This window comes from Ursus americanus, chromosome 34 (genome assembly GCF_024610735.1).
Source record: "Ursus americanus isolate L20-20 chromosome 34, mUrsAme1.1.p, whole genome shotgun sequence".
In the NCBI taxonomy this organism is placed as follows: domain Eukaryota; kingdom Metazoa; phylum Chordata; class Mammalia; order Carnivora; family Ursidae; genus Ursus; species Ursus americanus.
The window spans coordinates 13,288,776-13,306,699 of record NC_142160.1 but is presented as its reverse complement, the minus strand read 5'-3'; the positions used below and the strand labels follow the sequence as shown (position 1 = coordinate 13,306,699).

General features: G+C 35.2%; 1 protein-coding gene across 1 annotated transcript in view; it reads right to left on the bottom strand.

Annotated features, from left to right (window-relative positions):
• Nucleotides 1-5,286: 5,286 nt before the first annotated feature.
• C34H9orf85 (chromosome 34 C9orf85 homolog) overlaps nt 5,287-17,924 on the bottom strand; it is a 60,942-nt gene continuing 48,304 nt past the window's right edge. The window contains exons 3-4 of the mRNA XM_045772484.2: nt 7,504-7,617; nt 5,287-6,984 (exon numbers count right to left, since the gene is read on the bottom strand). Coding sequence (XP_045628440.1) covers nt 6,837-6,984; nt 7,504-7,617 — 262 coding nt within the window. The 3' untranslated portion in view covers nt 5,287-6,836. The remainder of the gene's footprint in view (nt 6,985-7,503; nt 7,618-17,924) is intronic.

Sequence of the window (17,924 nt, the reverse complement as noted above, 5' to 3'; positions counted from 1 at the left end):
TCTCTCTCTTTCTCTATCAAATAAATAAATAAACAAAATATTTTTAAAAAGTTTATCTTTAAAAAAAATTATTGTATCACTTAGTCAACTTCTGAGTCAACAAACTTTTTTGAGAGTGAGCGCACAAGTGGGGGGAGGGGCAGAGGGAAAGGGAGAGAGAATCTCAAGCTCTCCACCGAGCACGAAGCCAGACTTGGGGCTTAATCTCACAGGCCTGAGATCACGACCTGAGCCAAAACCAAGAGTCAGACGCTTAACCGACTGAGCCACCCAAGCACTCCTTAAATCTTCCGTATTAGTACAAGTACCAACTATATACTTTATCATAATGCACATTTTTCCTTTGAAAGGAACCATTTTTAAGATTATAAAAATTTTTCATTTTTAAGATTATATAAAAATAAAAGGTGCAACTTCATGTGTAATTTTATGTAGTAATATCTCTTGAAAGCCTGGTACTTTAATTCCTTAAAAAAGTCTTATGTAAGAGATTTGGGAATGCATAATTATTTCCATCTGTATAATTATTGATGGAATTGTGGGACTCATTAATATAGAGCTGAGTATGTAATCCCATCATAGTCCCATGACTCCAAAAGGGTTGCCAGTAAAAACTGTGGAAAATGGTCTTGCAACATTCAATATTACACACAAATCGGAACATCATGAGTGACAAAATTCTACACCACAAGTTATATGGAGGGTATCTACAAACTTTGTATAATAAAAAAAATATGTAGCTTTAGAACAGGGCAATCATTCAGTATACAACTAATGTTACAGGGAAGGAAAAGACCCAGAAAGAGGGAAACAGGAAGTGATAAAGTTGTGTTCAAGGTAATGTTGTTACAAACTTAACTTAAGGGAAGAAAACATTTAGGAACATGGAATATGGGTAATTTTGCATATATGTGATTGAAATAATGCAGGCTTTGGAGCCATATAGACTTGGTTTGAATCTTAGGTTTATTACTTTTTTTTTAAAGATTATTTATTTATTTGACAGAGAGAGGTGAGAGAGCGCACAAGCAGGCAAAGTGGCAGGCAGAGAGAGAGGGAGAAGCAGGCTCCCCGCTGAGCAGGGAACCTGACATGGGGGGATCCCAGGACCCTGAGATCATGAGCTGAGCCAACGGCAGACACATAACCGACTGAGCCACCCAGGCGTCCCAGGTCTACTACTTATTATCTTTCTGTCTCTGGCAAGTTACTTAACCTCTGAGCTTAGTGCAGTCACCTGAAAACTGAAAAACAGTTACTCAGAACACTGTTGTTTATCTTACGTGATAAAAGAAAAACATTCGTACCAAGTACATGTGACAACTTTCTTTTTCTTCTAATAATTATTACTGTATTAAAAGATAATCACTGCCATTTACCTTCCCAATACAACTTACTGGATATATTCGGAACTGCTTGCAAACACCTATCTTCTATCCATTATGCAAGTAGGGCTCACGATAAAGTGACATGACCCGCTTAGAAAGATTACAGGTATTACGACTCAAATGTGTAAATGAACAGTCATGGAAGACAGTATTAAAAAAGCGATTTGAATTCAAGGGCATCAGCAATGAGCACTCTCCCCTGATGCCTGAGACCCAACGGTTCTTCAGAAAAAAAGCTCTGAACTGTCTAAAATAACGGAAGATGAAAGAAAGCATGGCAGAGGACTGACAGGCAGCAGAGTCCCAGAACAGTAATAGTATGGAAAATAGTGTGAGTTACTCTGTCAGCAACTCACATACTATTCTCATGCATACTAACCCTAATATGCAGAACGGGTTCTGGGTTCAGATGATTGTACAGGTTCAAAACCTAGACCTACTACTTCTCTGTTGTATGTCAAATTACTTAGCTTCATTTCTCATATGTTAACATGGATAATGATCGTTATCACTACACAGAGTCATGATGAACATTTGATGAGCTTCTCATGGAGAGGGTGTAGTTTTGAACAGTATCAGGATATATTCAGCACTTAATCAAGTGCCCCTTGCCCCCCAACACACCCGTTCTTGGTTCTCCTTCTGCTTCTCTGGTCATTCCTTACTCTCCAAAGCCGCACAAGCCCAGGGCACAACTCAAGAAGTCCTAGCAGAGAACAGCTGCTGAGAGGCTTAGAGCCAGGCAGAGATGTCAGAGGTCACACAGTGCTGGAGTCTGGCCTTAAGACCACAGGAAATACATGCCCAGGAATAAAGACAATATCTGAGGAGTAAGAGACAGGAATAAGGAACTCTAGAAATAAATGTGAAACTGCAACAGACACCCCAGCAAAGCCTAAACCCAAGTTCTGATAGGATGAAGTTGATGTGCAGTAATTTGTTTTTTAGAGGAACCCTCTATAATGTACCATTTACAATTTATAGCATATAATAAAAATTATTAGATGTGCAAAACAGGAGAAAGTGTCCAATAATCACGATAAAATAAGCAATAAAAGCAAACAAAAGTGAAAAAGGACTTCAAAATAACTGTGATAAATATGTCAAAGAGAAAAAGACGCACGAGATAGATAACATGGAATATTTCAACAGTTATAATCAATAAAAAAAAGAATCAAATGGACATTGGAGAACTGCAAAATCCAGTATCTGAAATCAGCAATTTATTAGCTGAGTTTAAAAGCACACTCAACACCTAATCCTATTTATCTAGAAGACAGAATTAATGAAGGCAAAGAAAGACCAATAGAAAACATACAAACTGGGACACCTGGCTGGCTCAGTCAGGAGAGTATGTGACTCTTGATCTTGGGGTCATGAGTTCAATCCCCACATTGGGCATAGAGCTTACGTTAAAAAAAGTAAAACAGGGGCGCCTGGGTGGCTTAATCAGTTAAGTGTCCAACTCTTGATTTCAGCTCAGGTCATGATCTCAAGGTAGTGAGATTGAGCCCTGCATAGGGCTCTGCACTGGACATGGAGCCTGCTTAAGATTCTCTCTCCCTCTCCCTCTCCCTCTGCGCTTCCCAACCTCTAAAATAAGTAAAACAAAATTTTTAAAATTTTTAAAAATTAAAAAAACACACAAACTGAAGCCCATAAAGGGAAAACAAATGGAAAAAAGAAAGCAGAGCATGAGAAAGACAAGGGACACAGTTAAAAAAAAAAAAAAAATCTAACAGTATGTATGAAGTGCTAGAAGGAGAGGAGAAAAGCAGTTGTTGAAGAAACAATGGCCAGCAATTCTCCAAGTCTGTTTAAGGACAGTGACCAACAGATTTGAAGCACTCAGAAAACCTTAAGTCACAAACAAGAATATCATAGTCAAAACGGCTGAAAACCAAAGATAAAGAAGAAACCTCCTAAAAGCAAGTTTTACACGATCTGGCCATCCATTACCTCCCCTGATGTCTTAGGACTCTCCAATTTAATCGTCCCTTTCCTTCCTTGCTGTTCCTTGAACACATACGGCAAAATTTTACAATGGTTCCTCTGCCTGGAACATTCTTCCCCAATGTGTCTCTCTGCGCCCCTCACTTAAAAAATTATAGCCCATTCCTCACCCACTTGAATACCCTCATCCCTATGCCATCCAAGCCCTTAGACACCCAATCACCCAAACATTCCTTATTTTTTCCTATAGCACTTTACCTTTAATATAATTTACTTCTTATGTTCAATGCTTATTATCTGCCTCTACCCACTAAAAAGTTATCTCTGAAAGGATAAGGATCTTTGTTTTGCTCATTGTTGTACCCCACGTATCTTGAACAGTGAGTGCCCTTGCACACATAGGTGCTCAATGATTATTTGTTGAATGAATGAATGAATGCTATTATTATATTGTTGTCATTATTATTCCAAGCCTTTGTAGTCACCAAATAAGTTCATGCCGTGTCCTCTAATACAGTTTTCCCTATTTACTTCTGGAACTGCTTTTGATATGTGATAGAATGGTATTGTAGTATAGGAGTTAAACAGCAGACTCTGGCACCAGATAGCATGGATCTGCAAGTAACAGAACTCCATATGTATATATATATATATATATACGTTCTGCATTCCCTAAACACATATATGGAATTTATATACATAAATTAAGTTAGGGTTAGGGTATTTATATATATATATAAATTAGGTTAAGGTTAGGGTAACCTAAATATAAATTTATATATATAAATATATATTATATATATATTTATATATATATTATATATAGTATGTATTTTTTAGTACATTATATATTTTACATACAACTTGTAGAATGTAGGAAAACAACTAAATTGCTGTCTTCATTACTAATTATTAATTCATTACCAATTAATATATAATCAAATAGTAACAGTAATATCAATTGTATAGTGTTCTTATAGGTTCTAAGCACTTCACATATTAATGCATTTAATCCTTCTATCAACGTCATGGAAACCAAGGCACACAAAGATTAATTTGTACCAAGACACAGTTTGTAAGTGACATAGCAGGATTTAGATTCATGTTGAGTTCCAATGAAAAGGAATTTTTAGATTAGACAAAATAATTTCTTTAAAAAAAATGAACTAAACATAATTAAATTTATGTCTGCTTAAAAAAAAGTTTCTTAGCACTAAAGACAGAAATACAGATATTAGGGTATGTCACTAGGTGATGCTCTTTGTTAAATTTCTCTCCTGAGAAGGTAATCTGAGGAGTTATGATTCATTCAGTTGGGAAAGTACTTGTACTAGGACTAATGATTTAGTTGGCTCTTTAACCACAACAGTTAACCTTGTCCAGAAAATAAGTCTATATGCAAAAAGGTAAGCCAAATTTATGGGAAACTTTCTGTAAGATTATAAGCTTAGAATATTGAGACTTCCCCAGCATGAACACAGTATCTCTCTCCATGTATTTTATATTTCTCCATTTATGTGTCCATTTTCCTTAATGTCTTGATAAGATTCTATATTTTTAAACAAAAAAAAAAACTGATTAAAACCGGATAGAGGGTTTGAATAGACATTTTTCCAAAGACAACATACGGATGGCCAAGAGACACACAAAAAGATGCTGGACTTCACTAATCATCAGGAAAATGCAAATCAAAACCACAATAAGAAATCATCTCATACCTTGTCAGAATGGCTACTCTCAAAAAGACAAAGAAATAGCAAGTACTGGTGAGGATGTGGAGAAAAGGGAACCTGTCTGCCCTGTTCATGGGAATGTCAGTTGGTGCAACCACTATGAGAAACAGTATGGAGGTTCTTCAAAAAGTTAAAAGTAGAAATACTATATGATTCAGTAATTCCACCACTGGGTATTACCCAAAGAAAATAAAAACGCTAATTCGAAAAGATATATGCAGCCCTATGTTTATTGCAGCATTACTTACAGTAGTCAAGATATGGAAGCAATCTAAGTGTCCATCCATAGATGAATGGATAAAAAGACGTGGTACATATATGTGTGTGTGTGTGTATATATATACACACATACAATACATATCGATTACAAAATTAATAAGACAAAGACATACATTGCACACTTACCAAACTGACAGAAATTTAAAGATCAAGTGTTAGAGAGGATACAGACCACTGGAACTCTTAATATATTGCTGTGGGGAAAGGAAACAACAACTCCTCTGTAAAGACAGCTTGGCGTTATACAGGAATCCTGCAGATGCACATGCATATAACTGGATGGCCTGTACCACTACTAGCTATGTATCTAATAGCAATGTGCACCAAGAAACAAGACGTGTGTACCAAGAAACACATGTAACAGTGCTCACAGCAGTATTCTTTACATGAGGAAAATTTTAAAATAACTCACACATCCCTCATCATTAGAGAGGATAAATGAATCGTGATATAAAGACAATGGAATAAAACACAATAATGTAATGTGAACAAATCGGAGCTCTTACAACTAACCATGCATCAATCTCACAAATAATGAAATAAAGAAGAGATACAAAATAACATGCATAGTATAAGTCTGCTCACACAAAGCTCAAAACCAACGTCTGTCACTTATTTGCAAATGGTTCAGCAAATAAAATATGTATTTATATCAATCTATTGAGTATAATGAAAACATAACAAATCACCTGTGAATCTAGATGAAGAATATACAAAGTTTCATTGTACTATTTTGCTGTTTTGTTTAGGTTTGAGATATTTCAAGATAAAAAGAAAAAAAAGGATTAAAAATCAGGCAAAGCTAATTTATATTGTTTAAAAGTAGTTTCTTCATCTGGATGACAGATGTATGACTTTTCTTTATAATTATATATTAATGTATTTTATACATTTTTTCTGTATGTATATTTTGCAAAAGAAGAAATGTAAAAAATGTGATCAGGTATGTAAAAATACTTTCAAGAAAAACTGCTACACACTTGTTAAACATTACTATAAAAAATAAATAACAAGCTTTTTGTAACAAGCAAGCTTATAAGTAAGGAGGCTTTGTTATGTGGGCCATTTACTTGAGCTAGATCTATAAAAAAGTACTTAATGAGGACCAATTTTTGAGGCTAGCACTGATTTTTCCACGCAATAGTTCTTACACAACCAACAATTCTGAATCTTGTTTAGTTTGATATTAGTTGGTATACTCTTCCAAATAATTCCCATGAACTGCACTATGATACCCTAATACTCATTCTGGCAGGTATTCTAGCATATGCTACTTAAAAATTTATTATAAGAAAACTCTGGATGAAAGTTTTATAATTTTCCAAGTATCGTGCATAATTTATATTGTCCATGTGTGAACTCTGCCTGTTTTCTATAGCTTTTTGCTATTTTGCTCATTAGGATTTCACAGTATTTTTGTGTAAAACTCTCAAAAGTCAAAAGTCGTCCAGAATTTCATGTTTTCAAGGTGACTTTTAATATATTAATCCACTTGATTGTCTTTTGTGTCGTCTAAATCAATATCAAAATCTAAGTCATCATCACTTTCTTCTTCATTTCTTCTGCAGCTTCTATGGTTGGAACGTAGATTACTTTCAGGAATTTCTGTCTTTTCTGGTTCCTTATTAAACCTGAAAATGAAAAAAAAGAACTTCTACTTATTTCTCAGGCTTTCGTTATTTAACTGTAGATTGAAAAGAACTTTATACTGTATTTCCTGATTAATAGGAGTCTAATAAAATAAGTATAGAGAAAAAGATCCTTGAAGACTAACTTCAGTCAAAATCCAACCAATAATAATACTGTTGTCAATAAAGTAGGCTCAAAGAAATTAATACATGATGTCCATTCAAGAAAAGTAGTTGCATAATGAGTAAATTCTTCTCTGATGAGTGACGAATGTGAACTTCATGGATAAATATTTTAATTTCCTAAAAATATAAAGTTTTATTTTTACTATAATGATAGAAAAATATAATGAATAATTAAGACATTTTCTTGTTAGGTGGAAAAAAAAAAAAAGAAGTCTAAATCAGTGTGATACACTGCACCTTAAGACTCTCAGAGCTACTGGATGTTTCCTCAAAAGAAAATTCACATATCGATTACTAAAAGACTAAATCCCAAACATTTAAAAAAAAAATACTCACGGAATAACAATGTCTTCTTTCTTTCCACATTTTGCACAAACTTCAAGTTCACAGGCACATGGTCTACATATTATGTGATAAGAATCCTTCACTGACTTTTGTAAACATTTAACACTAAAAGTGGGGGGGAAAAATCAAGCATTATTTTTTACTAATTGCATAAGATTTATCTGATGAAATAAAATAAACATAGGGCTGCTCTACTGACTGAGCCAGGCAGGCACCCCAGATTTATCTACTTTCTTAAAGCTTTTAAAAATGTCATTTGCAAATAGTGACAGTTTTACTTCTGCCTTTTCTATTTGGATGCCTTTTATTTCTTTTTCTTGCCTAATTACTCTGGCTACGATTTTTAGTACTATGCTGAATCAAAGTGGCAAGAATGGGCATCCTCATCGTGTTCTTGATCTTAGAGGAAACGCTTCTGGCTTTTCATTGCTGAGTTCAATGTTAGCTGTGGGTTTGTCATATATGGCCTTTATTATGTTGAGGTATATTTCCTCTATACTCTGTTTGTTGAGAGTTTTTATCATAAACAGATGTTGAATTTTTTTGTCTAATGCTTTTTCTGCTTCTACTGAGAGCTGAATTGGCTTGCTAATATTTTGTTAAGGAATTTGCATCTATGTGCCTCAGGGATACAGGCCAGCAATTTTCTTTTCTTCTGGCATCCTTGTCTGTTTCAGTATCTGGGTAATGTTGGCCTCATAAAATGAGTTTGGAAGTGTTCCCTTCTTTTCCTTATTTTGGAATAGTTTGAGAAGAATTGGTATTAATTCTTTAAATGTTGGCAGAATTCACCCATGAAACTGTCTGGTCCTGGACTTCTGTTTTGGGAGAAGTTTTTAATTATTAATTCAATCTTACTAGTACTTAGTCTGTTTAGATTTTCTATTTCTTTAAGTTTCAGTCTTGGTAGGTTGTATGTTTCTAGGAAATTCTCCATTTCTCTAATTTGCTGGCATACATTTGTTCATATAGTCTCTTAGGATCCTTTGTATTTCTGTGGTATCAGTTGTAACTTCTCTTTTACTTCCAATTTTATTTATTTGACTCTTCTTTTATACTTCGTGAGTCTAATGTAAGATTTGTCAATTCTGTTTATCTTTTCAAAGAACCAATTCTTAATTTCACTGATCTTTTCTACTGTCTTTTTAGTTTCTATTTCATTTTTTTCCCCTGCACTGATCTTTATTATTTCCTTCCTTCTACTAAGTTTAGGTTTCACTTGTTCTTTTTCTAGTTCCTTGAGATGTAAAATTAGATTAAGATTTTTCTTTTTCTTGATGTAAGAATTTATTGCTATGAACTTTCCTCATAACTACTTCTGCATCTTTTAAGTTATGGTGGGGTCTATTTCCATTTTCAGTTGTCTCAAGGTTTGTTTTTCTTTTTTAATTTCTCTTTTGATTTCTTCTTTCGCCCACTGGTTGTTCAGTAGCATGTTGTCTACTTTCCACAAATCAGTGAGTTTTCCACTTTGTACTTGTAATTTATTTCTACCTTTATAGCACTATGGTTGAAAAGATGCTTGATATGATTTCAGTCTTCTTAAGTTTTTAAAATTTGTTTTGTGGCCTAACATATGAACTATCCTGAAGAGTATTCCATGTGTAATTGAGAAGAAAATGTATTCTGTTGTTTTTGGATGGAATATTCTGTACATATTTGTATAATATTGTTAAAATGTCCACACTATCCAGAGTAATCTACAGATTCAATGCAATGCCCATCAAAATTCCAGTGACATTTCTCACAAAAACAGAACAATCCTAAAATCTATATGGAACCACAAAAGACCCCAAAGAGTCAAAGCAATCCTGAGAAAGAACAAAGCTGGAGGTGTCACACATCTTGATTTCAAACTATATTACAAAGCTGTAGTAATCAAAACAGTATGATATGGACATAAAAACAAATATATAGATCAATAGAACAGAACTGGTAGCCCCAAAATAAAAGCACATATATATGGTCAATTAATTTACAACAAAGGAGCCAAGAACAAACAATAGGGAAAGAACAGTCTCTTCAATAAATAGTGTTGGGAAAACTGGACAGCCACATGCAAAAGAATGAAACTGGACCCCTATCTTATACCATATACAAAATGTCACTCAAAATGGATTAAAGATTTGAATGTAAGACCTGAAATTATAAAATTCCTAGAAGAAAACAAGGGCAATAAGCTCCTTGACAGAGGTCTTACCAATAATTTTTTGGATTTAAGACTAAAAGTAAAGCAGAAAAATTGAGTAAGTGGCACTACATCAAACTAAAAAGCTTCTGTATAGCAAAGGAAACTATCAACAAAATGAAAAGGTAACCTACTAAACAGGAGAATATATTTACAAATCATATACAGTATATGAGAAGGGGTTAATATCCAAAATATAATGAACTCACACAACTCAACAGCCAAAACACAATCTGATTACAAATGGTAAAAGAATCTCAATAGATACTTTTCCAAAGAAGACATACAGATGGCCAATAGATATAAGAAAAAAATACACAACATCATTAATTACCAGGGAAATGCAAATCAAAGCCACAATGAGATATCCCCCCATACATGTTAGAATAGCTGTTATTAAAAGAAATAAGTGTTAGTATGGATGTGGAGAAAAGGGTACCCTTATGCATTGCTGGTGGTAATGTAAATTAGCGTAGCCACTATATAAAACAATATGAAGGTTTCCTTAAAAAACCGAAACTAGAAATGTCATATGATCTACTAACTCCACTTCTGGATATTTATCTTCAGAAAATAAAAACACTAACTTGGAAAGATACATGCACCCCCATATTAACTGCAGCATTATTTTCAATAGCCAAGAAATGGAAACAACCTACAGGCACCCGGCTGGCTGTCAGTAGAGCATGCAACTCTTGATCTTAGGATCATGAGTTTGAACCCCACATTGGGCACAGAGATTACTAAAAAAAAAAAGAAAAAAGAAAGAAAGAAACGGAAATAACCTATGATTCTATTGATGGATGAATGAATGAAGAAAATGTGGTAAAATATACAGTGGAATATTATTCAGACATAAAAAAGAAGGAAATCAAAAGGTACAAACGTCCAGTTACAAAATAAAGTCATGGGGAAGTAAAGTACAGCATGACAACTATAGTTAATATTAACTGTACTGCATATGTGAAAGTTGCCAAGAGAGCAAATCTTAAAAGTTCTCATCACAAGAAAAAACAAATTTTGTAACTATGTACGGTGACAGATGTTAACTAGACTTATTGTGGTGATCATTTTGCAATGTATACAAATATTGAATCATTATATTGTACAACTACAACTAATAAAATGTTATATGTCAATTATACCTGAATTTTAAAAAAATTTTAAACTTTTGTGTATCAAAGGACATTACTAATATAGGGAAAAAAAAAAAAGAAAACCTCACTGAATGGCAGAAAATATTTGCAAATACAGTAATAGATTTGTACCTAGACTACACAAAGAACTCTTGTAACTCAATAAAAATTCAAATAACTCCAAAATAAGCAAAGGATTTGAACAGACATTTTACCCAAAAAAAAGACATATAAATGGCCCATAAGCACATGAAAAGATGCTCAACATCACTAGACACCAGGGAAATGCAAATCAAAACTGCAATGACATACCACCTCACAGCACTAGAATGAACATTATAAAGAAGGACAATAACAAGCGTCAGTAAGAAAGAATGTGGAGAAGTTGGAGCCCTCATATTGCTGGTGGTAAGTAAAAAAGTATGGTCACTTTTGAAAACAATTTGGCAGGTTCTCAAAAGATTAGATATAGAGTTATCAAAAAACCCAGGAACCCCAATTCTTTGTCTCTACACACACACACACACACACACACACACACACACACACACACACACGTACACGAGAACTGAAAACATATATGCATATAAAAACTTGTCCATGAATGTTGACAGCAGCATTATTTGTTAATAGCCAAAAGAGTAAGATAATAGCCAAATGTCCAGCAGGTAATGAATTGATAAGATGTACAGCTCTACAATGGAGTATTTAGTAATAAAAAAGAATTAAGTACTGATAAATGTTACAACACACTTGAAAAAATTATGCTAAGTGAAAGAAGCCAGTGACAAAACACTGCATGTTACATGATTCTGCTTATGTGAAATGTCCAAAATACGTAAATCAATAGAGACAGAAAGCACAAGCGGGGTTGTTCAGGGGGAAATGGAGATTGACTACTAATGGGCATAGGGTTTCTTTCTGAGATGATGAAAATGTTAAATTGATTGTTGTGACAGTGACACAACTCTATGATGTACTAAAAACCACTGAATTATACAAGTCAAATGGATGAACTGTATACTATGTGAACTAAATCTTCATAAAGGTTTTTTAAAAAGTCAAACATAAATGGTAGAAGTAAGAAAAACCTGGAACAAAAGACACAAGATACCAGAAATCCATTTTTTTTATAATGATTTTTTATTATATTATGTTAGTCACCATACAGTACATCCCCAGTTTCCGATGTAAGGCTCGATGATTCATTAGTTGTGTATAACACCCAGTGCACCATGCAATACGTGCCCTCCTTACTACCCATCACCGGTCTATCCCATTCCCCCACCCCCCCTCCCCTCTGAAGTCCTCAGTTTGTTTCTCATAGTCCATAGTCTCTCATGTTTCATTCCCCCTTCTGATTACCCCCCCTTCTTTATCCCTTTCTTCCCCTACTGATCATCCTAGTTCTTATGTTCCATAGATGAGAGAAATCATATGATAGTTGTCTTTCTCTGCTTGACTTATTTCACTTAGCATTATCTCCTCCAGTGCCGTCCATGTTGTAGCAAATGTTGAGAACTCGTTCTTTCTGATAGCTGAGTAATATTCCATTGTATATATGGACCACAACTTCTTAATCCAGTCATCTGTTGAAGGGCATCTCGGCTCCTTCCACGATTTAGCTATTGTGGACATTGCTGCTATGAACATTGGGGTGCATATGGCCCTTCTCTTCACTACGTCTGTATCTTTGGGGTAAATACCCAGTAGTGCAATGGCTGGATCATAGGGTAGCTCAATTTTTAACTTTTTAAGGGACCTCCACACTGTTTTCCAGAGTGGCTGTACCAACTTGCATTCCCACCAACAATGTAGGAGGGATCCCCTTTCTCCACATCCTCTCCAGCAATTGTTGTTTCTTGCCTTGTCTATTTTTGCCATTCTAACTGGCGTAAGGTGGTATCTCAGTGTGGTTTTGATTTGAATTTCCTTGATGGCTAATGATTTTGAACATTTTTTCATGTGTCTGTTAGCCATTTGTATGTCTTCATTGGAAAAGTGTCTATTCATATCTTCTGCCCATTTTTTGATTTGTTTATTTGTTTCTCGTGTATTGAGTTTGAGAAGTTCTTTGTAGATCTTGGATACCAGTCCTTTATCTGTAGTGTCATTTGCAAATATATTCTCCCATTCCGTGGGCTGCCTCTTAGTTTTTCTGACTGTTTCCTTGGCTGTGCAGAAACTTTTAATCTTGATGAAGTCCCATAAATTCATTTTATCTTTTGTTTCTCTTGCCTTTGGGGATGTGTCATGAAAAAGGTTGCTTTGGCCGATGTCGTAGAGGTTGTTGCCTATGTTCTCCTCTAGAATTTTGATAGATTCCTGTCTCACATTGAGGTCTTTCATCCATTTGGAGTTTATTTTTGTGTATGGTGTGAGATAGTGGTCAAGTTTCATTCTTTTGCATGTAGCTGTCCAATTTTCCCAGCACCATTTATTGAAGAGACTGTCTTTTTCCCACCGGATGTTTTTTCCTGCTTTATCAAATATTAGTTGCCCAAAGAGCCGAGGGTCCACAGAAATCCATTTTAAACATAAACTTACAGATAGTTAAAAGTAGGACAAGGAGGGGGCGCCTGGGTGGCACAGTAGTTAAGCATCTGCCTTCGGCTCAGGGCCTGATCCCAGCGTTCTGGGATCGAGCCCCACATCAGGCTCCTCCGCTGGGAGCCTGCTTCTTTCCTCTCCCACTCCCCCTGCTTGTGTTCCCTCTCTCACTGGCTGTCTCTATCTCTGTCAAATAAATAAATAAAATCTTTAAAAAAAAAAAAAAGTAGGACAAGGAAAAAAAAAAAGTAGGACAAGGAAAAAAAACCATGCAAACACTAACCAACAGAAGCTGGAGTCACTGTATTATTATCAAAATACACTTCAAAGAAAATTTCCAGGTATAAAAGTGGTTATTACACAACAATAAAGGGATCAATCTTCTAAAAACACACAATAATCCTAAATGTTTATGCACCTAACAACAGGGTGTTAAAATAAATGAGGCAAAACTGTTGATAAAAAGAGAATTAGAAAAACCCACAAGTACAGTTAGGGACTTCAACACTTCTCTCTCCATAACTGATTGTACAAAAAAGTCAGTAAAGATACAGAACACCTGGTTGATAGAATGCTATCAAATTTATAGAACACTCCACCCAACAAGAGCAATATATTCTCTTCAAGTACACATGAAGCATTCTCCAAGATAGACCAAATCCTGAGCCATAAAACCAATCTCAACAAATTAAAAAAATTTTTAAACCTGAAATTTGTTATTTTACTGCAATGAAATTAATTAGAAATCCATAAAACAGAAAAATACCTAGAAAATGCCCTAATATCTAGAAAATAAACAAAACACTCCTAAATAACCTACAGGTCAAAGAGGAAATCACAAGGGAATTTAGTAAATATTTTGACTGGGGGCACCTAGGTGGTTCAGTGGGTTGGGCCTCCAACCCTTGATTTTGGCTCAGGTCATGATGGCAGGGTCCTGGGCCCGCAATGGGCTCCCCAATCAGTGAGCAGTCTGGGTTTCCCTCTCCCTTTGCTCCTCCCCCATCCTCATGAACATGCACTCTCTCTAAGAAATAAATAAATGAACCTTAAAAAAAAAAAAAAAAGAAAGAAAGAAAAGAAAAGACTTAAAAAATATTTTGACTGACCAACAATGAAAACACAGCATCAAAATTTATAGAACGGAGCTAAAAATGTTCCTGGGATATTTATATAATTAAATATTTATATTAAACAAGAAGAACTATCTAAACTTCTATTTTAAGAAAGCAAGGGGGGGAAAAGGAGTAAATTAAACTCAAAGCAAACAAAAGGAAGGAAGCAATATCAAAACTAAAATCAATGAAATTGAGGGTGTCTGGCTGGCTCAGTTGGTAGAGCATGTGACTCTTGATCTTGGGGTCATGAGTTTGAGCCCCACACGGGGGACAGAGTTTACTTAAAAAAAAAAAATTAACGAGAGGTGCCTGGGTGGCTCAGTCAGTTAAGCATCTGCCTTCGGCTCAGGTCATGATCCCAGGGTCCTGTGATCGAGTCCCATGTGGGGCTCCCTGCTCAGTGGGGAGTCTGCTTCTCCCTCTCCCTCCGCCTGCTGCTCTGCCTGCAGCTCTGCCTACTTGTGCCCTCTCTCTCTCTCTCTCTGTGTCAAATAAATAAATAAAATCTTTAAAAAAAATCAATGAAATTGGAAACAGAAAAATAGAGAAAATCAATAAAACCAAAAGCAGATTCTTTTAAAAAATTAATATAATTCAAACACAAAGCCGGATTGATGAAGATAAAAAAGAAAGGAGACAACTTACCAATATCAAGAATAAAAGAAGAGACAGCACTAGACAAATCCAACAGATATTAAAAGAATAATAAGGGAATTTTAGTAACAACTCTATGCCCATAAATCCAACAACATCGTTGAAATAAACACATTTCGGGGCACCTGCGTGGCTCAGTCAGTTAAGATCCGCCTTCAGCTCAGGTCATGATCCCAGGGTCCTGGGATTGAGCCCCTCGTCAGGCTCCCTGTTCAGTAGGGAGTCTGCTTCTTCCTCTCCCTCTGCCCTTCCAATCTCCCCTGCTCACACTCTCTTTCTTTCTCTCAAATAAATAAATACAGTCTTAAAAAAAAAAAATGCCTGAAAAGGTATACTATCAAAACTTGCTTAAGAAGAAATAGATAAACTAAAAATTCCTCTACACATTAAAGAAAAATTTAGTCATACTTGAAAACTCCAACCCCAAAATGGCTTCACTAGTGAATTCTACCAAATAAGAAACAGTACTAATTAAAAAGAAAAAAAGGAAGAACGCTAATTTTACACAAATCATTCCAGAAAACAGAAAATAAAATAGAAAGGAACAGTTCCCAACTCATTTGATAAGACCCTCATAGGACAAAACAAAGACAAAATTACAGACTGGTATTTCTAATGAACATAGATGTAAAAATCTAGGACAAAATGTTAGCAGATGAAATTTAACAATATATAAAAAGGATATACATCACAACCAAGAAGGCTTTATCCAAGGTCATGCAAGGCTAATTCAAAATTAAAATAAATGAGGGATGCTTGGGTGGTTCAGTCAGTTAAGCATCTGCCTTTGACTCAGGTCATGAGCCCAGCGTCCTAGGATCGAGCACCATATCAGTCTCCTTGCTCAGCAGGGAGCCTGTTTCTCCCTCTGCCTGCTCTGCCTGCTACTCCCCCTGCTTGTGCTCTCTCTCTGATAAATGTATAAATAAAATCTTAAAAAAAAGTTAATCAATTAAAATAATTCACCAAATTGATGTTTTAAGGAAGAAAAACCATTTATTGATTTCATCAGATGCAGAAAAAGCATTTAACAAAATTTAACACCTATTCACATGATAAAAACTCTCAGCAAACTATAAAGAAACTCCCTCAACCTGATAAAAAGCACCTACAGAGAAACTACAGCTAATATACTTACTGATGAAAGAATGAATACCTTCCCCATAAGATCAAGAACAGGGCAAGAATATAGGCCCTCATCATTCCTTTTCAAAAAACCTAACAGCGGTCCTAGGCAGTACAATAAAGGCAAAAAAGAAATACAATAGCATACAGATTGGAAAGCAAGAAATAAAACTGTCTTTATTTTTTTTTTTTAAATCATTGTCTATGTAGAAAATCCCAACGAATTTACAAAAACAGTATTAGAAATAAAAACTGAGGGGTACCTGGCTGGCTCTGTTCATAGAGCACACGACTCTCGATCTCGGGGGTTGTGAGTTCAAGCCCCACACTGGGTATAGAGGTTACTTAAAAATAAAATTTTAAAATAAATAAATAGGGACGCCTGGGTGGCTCAGTCAGTTGACTGTCTGCCTTCAGCTCAGGTCATGATCCCAGGACTCTGGAATGGAGTCCTGCATCAGGGTCCCTGCTCAGTGGGGAGCTTGCTTCTCCCTCTGCCTGCTTCTCCCCCTCCTTGTGCTTGCTCTCTCTCTCTCTGACAAATAAATAAATAATTCAACATTTAATTAATTAATTAAAAAGTGAGTTTATTGAAGTCATAGTATACACAGTCAGTAAACAAAAGTAAACTATATCTATGGTCTAGCAATGACCAATGTCTTTTTCTATAGAAACTGACAAACCAATTCTGAAAGTTATAAGAAAAAGCAAAAAAAGCTATAATAGTCAAAACAATTTTGAAGGAGAAAACAAGGCTGGAAGACTCATGATTGGTCTTGGTGAAAAGACAGACACATAAATCAATGGGATCGAATAGATTTCAGAAATAGATACATACATATATATCAATTGATTTTCAGCACAATGCAAAGTGAATTCAGTGGAGAAAAAACAGTTCTTTCGACAAATGATGCTGAAACAACTAGATATCCATAAAATTAACAGGAAATGGATCATAAGTCCAAATATAAAACCAAGAATTAAACAACATCTAAAAGAAAACACAGGAGAAAATATTTGTGACCCTAGGCCAGGCAAAGATTTCTTAGCTACAACAACAAAATCAAGAACAAAAATTCCTGATAAATCCTGATCTTCACCAAAATAAAAAATTATTCCACTTTGAAAGTATAGGGGACAAGGGCAGGCTGCCCCAAGATCGGCCACTTTGGCATAAACATTATGCTTAGTTAAAAGCAATCAAAACCCAGCAGATTCAGGAAAAGCCCTTTACTTCCCACATAATTGCTTGGTTATACCAGAAGACAGCTATTAACAGAGATACCACTTTACCTAGACATTCACCTACATAAAAGGGCAACCTGTGTTTTCTAAACATCTCCTCTCACCTTCCTGCTAATCCTCAGACTCCTACCCTTCTCCTTAACTCATATAAATCATGTTACCTATCTTTGGAATTTCTATGTCTCTGTGAATTCCCTGTATGTATGCTATTAAATTTGATTTTCTCCTGTTAATCTGTCTCATGTCAATTGGATTCTTAGTCCAGCTAGAGGAAATTCTCCCTCCCCAACAAAAGTCACTATTAAAAGAAAAAAAAAATATGTCAGAGGTTCACAGAAAATATTTGCAAAACAGATATCTGATAAAAGATTTGTACCCACAATATATATGGAACTT